General features: G+C 51.1%; 3 protein-coding genes across 3 annotated transcripts; 1 reads left to right on the top strand and 2 right to left on the bottom strand.

Annotated features, from left to right (window-relative positions):
- Nucleotides 1-504: 504 nt before the first annotated feature.
- Nucleotides 505-1,705, top strand: NECHADRAFT_91508 (uncharacterized protein; the record flags this gene model as incomplete). Its single annotated transcript, XM_003044071.1, has 4 exons — nt 505-828; nt 865-950; nt 1,005-1,440; nt 1,502-1,705. The coding sequence occupies 4 exons, from the start codon at nt 505-507 to the stop codon at nt 1,703-1,705; spliced, it is 1,050 nt and encodes a 349-aa protein (XP_003044117.1).
- A 773-nt stretch (nt 1,706-2,478) lies between these two features.
- On the bottom strand, nt 2,479-3,768 carry NECHADRAFT_77121 (uncharacterized protein; the record flags this gene model as incomplete). The annotated part of the gene is made up of 1 exon (XM_003043964.1): nt 2,479-3,768. One exon carries the CDS (start codon nt 3,766-3,768, stop codon nt 2,479-2,481), a length of 1,290 nt encoding a protein of 429 aa, XP_003044010.1.
- Nucleotides 3,769-4,562: 794 nt separating this feature from the next.
- NECHADRAFT_77120 (uncharacterized protein) lies at nt 4,563-8,441 on the bottom strand (the record flags this gene model as incomplete). Its single annotated transcript, XM_003043963.1, has 2 exons — nt 4,563-7,270; nt 7,343-8,441. The coding sequence occupies 2 exons, from the start codon at nt 8,439-8,441 to the stop codon at nt 4,563-4,565; spliced, it is 3,807 nt and encodes a 1,268-aa protein (XP_003044009.1).
- Between the last annotated feature and the right edge of the window lie 401 nt (nt 8,442-8,842).

The following is an 8,842-nucleotide window of genomic DNA, read 5'->3' as shown; positions in this document are numbered from 1 at the left end:
GGGTAGAGTTCAATTAAGAACTGGCTGATGAAGCAAACGGCAATAAGATGAAGGTCTTATGTCCCTCTTCGAGATTAATAAGGTAAAATGACTATCTCTAAGTATTTGAGGCCTCTGGTAGTAACTGGGAGGTATTTCAAGTCACATTCTTCGCGGCCCTGATCAATCGGGCATGCATGGCGGAGTTGGTCGAAGACAATCCTTCATGGAGTACAATTTGGGGCTTCGCCAAGTGCCCTTGAACAAGTCATCGTCTGAAACGACCAAATTGACGTCCTTATCGCCAAATCCGTCACGGGAAGCCAAGACAGCAGCCCGGCTCAAGAATAATGCAACTGTACGAAGCTTGAGAGCGATCTCGTGATATTGAGAAAAGAGACAACAAAGCACGTGACTTCTGGGCACGGTCTTGAAATTTGGCTATCTTGTCAACTCCGGTTTGTAGCGACTTTTCTCCACCAAGATGACACCTTGTTATGACAAGTTACCAGCCCCGTGTTAGCCATGAGGCTACTCAATGCTAAAACCTTCCAATTGGAACAATTCTACGATAATGACATTCCCCCTTATGCGATCCTCTCGCACACATGGATTGAGAATGAAGTCACCTTTCAAGAGTTCCCAACTCTCTCCCGGGACGACCCCAGGCTCGAAAAGACAGTAGGCTGTTGCAGGCAAGCCCTCCAGGACGATCTTACATATGTGTGGGTCGACACATTTTGCATCGACAAGGCCAGCAGCGCTGAGCTATCCGAAGCCATCAACTCCATGTACAAGTGGTATGGTGACTCCGCCATCTGTTACGCCTACCTCAGCGACGTCCATCCGGTTAGCGATGACGATGCTTTCAGTGAGAGCCGCTAGTTTAAGCGGGGATGGACTCTGCAGGAACTCTTGGCACCTGGATGCATCAAGTTCTTTGACTCTTCGTGGATAAGCATTGGGCAGAAGTACGCCAAGAAGACGCAACCCAAAGGCTTCGAGCCACCTGTCATTCGAAAGAGGCCAGGTCCCGATGATGACTTGTCTCAAAAGCTCTCAAACATTACCAACATATCTGTCGCTGCCCTCCGGCATGAGGTGGATATGGATAGCATCAGCGTGTCTGAGAAGATGTCCTGGGCCGCTGAGCGTGAGACTACGCGCTCCGAGGACATGGCATACTCCTTGCTCGGTATCTTTAGTATCAACATGCCTCTTCTGTATGGCGAAGGGGGCAAGCGTGCGTTTATTCGGCTACAGGAGGAAATTATCAGTCGGACTTATGACCACACCATCTTCTCTTGGGGCTTCGCCAGGGGACCGACCCATGGGGGGGTTTTTGCTACCTCTCCCTTGGACTTTTCTGGGGGCGGCGAGATCGTGCCTGTAAAGGCTGGGCGCAAGTCTCATTACACGGTGACAAATCTTGGGGTTCAGATCCAGATTCCTGTCTTGACGGTCCAAAATGGTGCTCAATATGCCTTTTTCAATGCCACAAGAAAATCTAGGACCGAGTTAGTCATGTCTATACCGCTATACCCGGCAGGTGACGCTGGCGAGGATGACGATATCCTTGTGTGAGACCCCTGCAGCATGCCCGTCTTTATGCTCCCTACCGCGCTTGTTGGAGCGACAACGAGACAGTTATATCTTTCCAGAAACCCCTCGACCGAAATGGAGAGAAACCGGCGCCAATATACCCTATTCGTGGCGAAAGAATTGACCGAGGCTGGGTATCACCCTAGGGAACTACACCCACATGCGATTTTCTCAAGCGTCGATGAATCAACGATATATTTCGGTCCTTGGGCACCTGGAGAAAAGAAATTGGCTCTTGTGACATATGAGAGCCCCGATAGTTCTCCATTCCATCTCAAAATCATTTTTGACGATGACCGCAGTAGTTGCGTCCTTCAACGCGCTGAACAAAATGAAACGCTTATAAGCGAATTGAAACGACCAAAGAATGATGCACATGAGTGGACTTTGGGAAATGAATGGAAGGAGGTTATTGACCTGGGTACTCTGGGCGATGTGTCAGGGAAAATGGAAAGGCTGTGGCCTGACAGCATCTATTGTCTTCTGAGCCTAACTCCAGCAGATCCAGCATCTGATGAGGATGGAGACTTCTAATTTATGGACTCCAAATGGGATCAACCAGCATACTTGAACGAATCTGAGCTTTCCTACTAACAGCGTAGGCTCCTCTTCCCCTAACAAGAAAAGTCAGGTCGGGGGGTAGTATAACTGCAACATGCTAGGAACATTCCACCCCCCTCGTCCAAGGATGGGACTGTTGGCGGCATCTTGACTTCCAAATTCGTTGGCGTTCACAAATACTATTAACTTACCTAAGGAGAAGCTGCCCCAGGAAAAATCTTTGGACTAGTGATAAATGAAGGAGACAGAGCAGAACAAAGAGTGCAATTTATCGTCTCAACCCCCTTATCCAATCAAGAAAACGCTGCCTAATCTCTATCACCACCGTCCACCCGCTCATCCAGCGATAAAGGTTATGTTCTCTGGCATATATCGCGCCCAAACTTCCTCCCTCTGACGTATATGCCGCTCAGACGGCCGCTCAGACCAGGGACCCAGATACGAGGCGTTCTTGAATGCCTCATCAAGGTGATGCCAAATCTGTTTCACGTTCAGATCCGCTAACAACTCTTCCGCCTCCCGGCTGTCCGAACTTCGGGCCACCATGGTCTCAACATCGCGCCCAGAGGATCGCGCCGCACACGCTCGTGCTTCGTTCAACAGGTCCATGATGCCTTCCGTCTCCCACCATGCGGCGTATGAGTACTGCATCGCAAGGGCCATTTCTTCCCAACTGCCCCTGGAGTATCCCTCTGGTCTGGCACAGAGTGCTTCGTCCGGGTCGAAGAAGTAGTACATGAAACTGTAGTTGGCTTCGGGGAGAATATAGCCTCGCTGGCGAGTCTGGAACAGGAGATTCGCCTCTGTCTGGATGAGCGCTTCAGGGGAGTCCCTTTGGAGCTTGAGCGAGAGCGGGCTCCGGATCACCGATAGCTCGATTGACTGCCAGAGGTCGTGTGGAACGCGGCGCAATGCAAGGATCTTTCGCGTCATCTTGAGGTTGCGAATATCAACGAGCAGCTTTAATTTCAGTAGTAGGATGGCGATAATGTGGTTCAATGCCGGATGCCGCTCTAAGAAATCCGGATACTCGAAGACATCGGCCCCGTGAATATCGAGATGAGGTAGAGTCATGTCTTCCCAATCGTAATCCTCATGTGAATCACACGTCGCCCACCACTTGACAAAATCATAGCACTCCTGATCGAGATCCAGTCGCAGCATCATGGCCGGCACAAGATCTCGCAGTCCTATGTTATCGCTCCGGTTCAGTCTCAGCATATCCCGCATATGTTCAAGGGCTTCGTGAACACCGTCAAGCGTGCTAAGCTCACATAGACGATTGGCCAAAAATAATCGATGGCTCATGTAATCGCGGGTGTTCATGAGGCCATAGAAGCGACCGACATGCGTCTCAAAGGCGTTGGCAGGCTCCAAGAAGCCTGTGCCGTTACGGACCAGGTCTTCTTCTCTGGAAACATTAACACGTGCTTTCTTTATCTTGTTACAGGCAGATTTGTGCTGAGAACGGTCGGCAGCCTGGTGTTCGCGGCTACAGTATCGGACCCCACGACAGGCACTGCATCGGAGGAGTTCAGGGCCTGTCGCTGTGCATTGCGGGCAGCGATGGCGTAGGGGGCCGACTGGACCTTTGAATCTGCTCGCGTCATTCGAAGCGCTTGCCATGTTGCCTACCGCAGGTCTTGTAAAGAATAAGTTGAAAGAAGAATTCAGAGTGGGAACTTGCCATCTCGACGATGGAATGTGGAAACAAGGTAGCAATGAGCGGGGAGATCTAACCCTAACCAGTGAGTACAGGGAGGTAGTTCGTATGAGATGAGGAAGACAAGCAGTCATGCAGAAAATCCGCCACAAATTAAGTATCCCTTAACAGTTGTTAGTTTCATTTGCCAACATTTGGCTGGGATAGCCCCACAAGCTCTTGAACTGCCCAAAGGATAACGCCGTTTTCTTGACCGCTGATTTCGTGTCAAGGCTGTTAGATTTCTCGCGGATCAGTTTCGTTAGACTGGCGAGGTAGACAGAAAGCGCCAAATAGCTGTCGGGGAGCATCGAAATAAAGGTGGTCAAAATCACGCGCCCCCAATTAACTGAACAACAGTGGCAGTGGTCACCGCACGGGGTGTTTTACATGACAGTTTCGTTTGAACCTATTAAGCTCTTTTAATTTCATGGTATGATTTTGGGTTATGGCTACAATCTGTTCTTCATTATAGGTAAAGCTCGGCCCTTGATGAGTTGACTGAGCTAGAAGACCGAGTTACGGTTACGCCCAAGCTGTGGTGAAGCAGATGATAGGAGTTAGATTTACGGTTTCTACATAGCATTCACTACTGTGTTAACCCAGGGCTTGTCTTGCGAAATTCTTGGCTCTTGTCTTCTTTGTAACATGCAGCACCTTGATTCTGCAGGTGCCCACTAGCTTGAAGAGCTTTCAGCTCTGCACTCAGTCGTAATGTCTACACAATCTTGAATAACCGCAGCTCTGGCCACCACTGCTCAGGCAGATCCAGAACCCTCGATGGCTCCAGTCCCCGCACATGCGCGTATCCCACAATCTCGTGTTGTGCTTTGCCACTGCCCTTGCCACCTCGAAGAACCATGGGCATGGGTGCAGCGTCCAACATGATGACCTCATCGCCGACGGCAACACCCTCAGTGCCATTCCCTGACACGCCGACCAAGCCTGAATTTGTGATGAAAAATGCCCGATCTTCAAACAACCGGGCTCCTTCAGAGCGAACCACACTCCTCCGAATGCTGGAACGACTCGAGTACTGTTGCCGGAGTTTGTTAAAGGTGACGACCCATTCCTTCAGCTTCTTGTCCTCAAGGAAATCCAGTATCGTGACTTGTTCCAACTCATTGAATGTGTCTTGAAAGACGTCGGAGTCATTCTCCTTGACCCTTTGTGCAATTTGAAGGAGTAAGGTAGAAATGAGCTCCACTTCTTCCGTGAATGCAGTGTCATTCTCAACCCAGCTTTGAATGGCCCCATAGTTGGGCAGAGGAAGTCCCGGGAAGGGAGTGACCGGGTCATTGCTTTGGTTGCCCTTCATCTTCCCATCGCGGTACATGATACTACCACTCTGTGTGCCTCCTCGTACTCTCTTCAGTATGGCATTGACAAACCTGCGCTGAGGGGCATTGATGCCAGTCGGCTCGTCCAACGATGGCGTGCGTAGACACTGCAGGCTGTCGGCTAACCGGTCAAAGTCGAAGAATGTCGCCCCGAGAAAGTCAGGACGAGTAGTATCCGTGTTCAAAAGAAACCCCTTGATGGATCCCAGCTTCAGAGAGAGCCGTTTGAGGCTTTCACGAGCCCTCTCAAAGGCGGGTGGTGTCTTGCCTGTCTTTCCCATGATGGGCGCCATACAGTCTGCAATGGCCTTCTCTCTGTCCACCTTTTCCTTCACAGGGCTGACAATACTGTGGATGACCTCTTCCAACATTTTCATGGTTACATTGTCGAGGAGGAATGTCGAGGAGCTGGTGTCCCGGCTGGACTCCGCACTCGTACACCATGCGTGTAAAGGCTGCTCAGTGTACAGCCCGGGGAGCTTGGCGGACAAGGAGTGTCTCTGCCACAGCGGATAGCGAGTGCCGAGAGTTGATAGACCAAGGTCCAAGAACCATAGCCTTCGAACAAGATCGGCCCTGAAGTCTTCTGATTGTGGGCGTAACCGGAAAACCTCCCTGATAGTGTCGATAGGACGACCGTAGAGGGCCATTTCCCCATTGTAGATGGTCGGATAGGGATCGAAACAGAGTTTCTCTTCGTAGACTTCCCACTTCATGTCCACGTCGGACATTTGCCGTGGCTTGGAGAAGTCGGGAACCCACGACGGTAGGTCTGGCGACAGACGCACCGGGAAGTCCCAAAACATGCTGATACCTCTCTCAAACATGAGAAGCCAAATAGCCACCTTTTCGTAAAGCTCCTCTGTGGTGAGGCTGTAGTCCGGCCGAAGGAGTTGTTGTAACACAGGATGCATCAGAGCGTGGCGTCCATAAATGATATCTCGACGGTCCATGCACCAAGAATGGGTCGAGATGAGTAGCGGATACAACCAAGACTTGTACTCAAATCCGTCAGTCCTGGCTGGACGGCAATTGAGCACACCCGACGCCTGCGTCATGGGATAGTAAGGCGTAGAGTTGTACAACAGGATCCTTGTTTCTTCCTGTCTGAACGCTCTCCGATGCTCGTTTGCGAGCATGTCCATGTCTCTCAGCAGAGCACTTCCACTTGTTTGCCAGGTTCCGAGCATGAAGATGGGATCTGTCGAAGCGATGGCGTACTCCTGCAAGATCCATAGACGATTCCACCACTCTCTGGAACAAAGATGATAGAAGGTCCGGAGCAAGGAAACCTTCCGAACGCCCGTCTCCTGGAGCGCCCGTCTGAACCGTTGCTGTTCTTGTTCCTTTTTGTCGCAATCATCATCTTCGTGGATGCCATAAATGTCCACCTCTCTGTTGAGGAATGTAAACAAGTCCGCATAGGATAGATTCTCGCTGCGTTTCTTGCTGCTCTCCTCCTCGCCGAGAAATATCAGAACAGCAGATGCTCTCTGGTAGATCGTGGCCATCTTGGCGACCTGCAAATTCCGCTCCTCGGTATTTGCTTGGTTGATGCCTAGAGCGTCAATCCAGAGGAGCCTTGAGGCCGACGCGAGACGTAGATATGAGAGCGCAGAGTAAAGGTTGGGCGTGACGGGTGCCGGCTGACCACCGATTTCGATGTTGACCAGCTCCTCTGGTTTTGGATTGCCCCAGACGTATGACAGCGCCTGGTACGAGAGTTGTTCATCGGTTCGGGACTCGATGCGCAAATTGCACCGAATAGGATCCTTGCCCGTCCCAGGAAGCAGTTCCACGAGACGGATCGCATTGGGATTTGAGTGGAGGTCCAAAGTGCCGTACAGTTCTTGCGGAACAACACGCTTCTTTTGTAGGGCGTTTCCTTTCTCGGCGACCGAGTTACCGTGTTGGATCTCCTTGGATGGCTTGAGCGATCCCCTGTCTCTCGGGCGTGCCAGCCGAATCACACGGGAAGCCACTTGAGCGAGAGCCTGCCCGTATTCGTCTGCCATCTCGCTATCTTCCAAGTCGAGATTTTCGGCTTCTGCGGGGAGTAGACTGGGAACATCCCACTCGTCAAAGCCTGCGGGATATGCATCAGCATTGAACTAACATGAACTCCCGACATGGGCGTAGAAGCAGGGCCACGACTTACCATCGCCGCAAAATGCATCCTGATACTTCAGAGTAAGTCCAGATCTCGTGTTGCTAACCATGGCTAGCAAGCCGATGGTGGACAGCACATTCGGACCTTCCTGAGCCTGGAAGAGCGTCTTGAACTCATCAGTCTGGACGCTCTGCATCAAGACCGCGTGAAGAACCGAAAGCAGACTGATGAAATCACGGTCGTCCGCATCGACATCGTCGCACAACCGTACTGCTGTCTGCAAGTCGTCGGGCGAGAAGAGTCGCTTTGGAGACATCATTTCCTTCTCGGTTCCTGTTTCCAAGTTCCAAGAACGGATAGTATCCAAGACAGGGGGAAGCCAGGCTTGTATCTGCCCGGCAATGTTTTCGGTGGTTGGTTCAGGCGCCACTTTGATGAGATGAGGAAAGCAACTGGCCAAGTTGCAGGCCGCATTTCCAAGGTTCGCCTCGTAGCAGCGTTGGCACACATTCATGCTCTCGCACATGCGGCAGAAGTACGCCACTTCCAAGGGTATGTTCTGGTCGCAGATATCGCAGCATCCGAATGACTCTCGAGTCCCGCTTTCGCTCTTCATTCTGAGAAGCAGCATCTTGAAGGTCATGGCTTGTTCGGCATCCTTGTCCAGGCCCGCCCAAGCCAGAACCCTGCCAAGATTGTCCAGACATGACGCTGATGGCATATCTGAGAGGTCGAGGTGGAGAGAAATAAACGATTCCAGTATTTTTGTTGCTTCGACATCAACATTGTCGGGAAGCAAAACATCGTCGTCCAGAAACAGTCGGTGGTACCATGTCTTGTAGATAGAGCCAAGAAGCTCTATTGCTTTGTCGTGCACCGATTCTAGCTGTTTGACGGCTCGTAGGCCCCGAATGATGATTTGCAGGATTTCCTCTGCCTCATCGAATCGGTCTTGCTCCACGAGAGTCTCGGCGATGGCGAAGGAGTTGAGGATAGATTGATGGTGGAAGATTCCAGCTACCTGGTGAAGCTGGAGACCTTTTCGTCGGAGAAGTTGTTCTCTGATCCAAGGAACCGGGACGTATGTGGTGGCGGACTCGACGATTTGGAGCATATGGCGGTGAACGAGGCTTCCAGGAAGATTCATTTAGTTGGGGTTGGTGATAATGATAATTGTCTTGTGTGAAGACAAGACAAAAAAAATGTTCAGAAGCGAATTAATGAGAGACAAAAGACAGAGTTGAGAATGAATACGCACAAGATAGAGGCGCCAAAGATGTTGGTAACTGCAAGTGAAATAGCAAGGTTATGGTACCTATTTCGGAGCCAAATCAGAGCCCAATGTGATTGATAGTTTTAAAGATGACTCATATGAACAGGGTACACAGATCAAGGTAAAAAGCCGAGGTATCAGGACTGCTTGGCTGCCCGAAAACTCCGCCGGAGAGCCTCACCGCCCAGTGCTTGCGGGGTTCGCTCAGCCTCTGACAGGTCAATCGCTGGGGTTTAGCTGTCATGTTACCTCTTCACAAGCCGAAACTGGCTCTT

Source organism: Fusarium vanettenii (genome assembly GCF_000151355.1).
Source record: "Fusarium vanettenii 77-13-4 chromosome 2 genomic scaffold NECHAsca_26_chr2_2_0, whole genome shotgun sequence".
NCBI classification, from domain to species: Eukaryota; Fungi; Ascomycota; class Sordariomycetes; order Hypocreales; family Nectriaceae; genus Fusarium; species Fusarium vanettenii.
The sequence above is the reverse complement of the archived record's forward strand: the minus strand, read 5'-3'. Positions and strand labels throughout refer to the sequence as shown.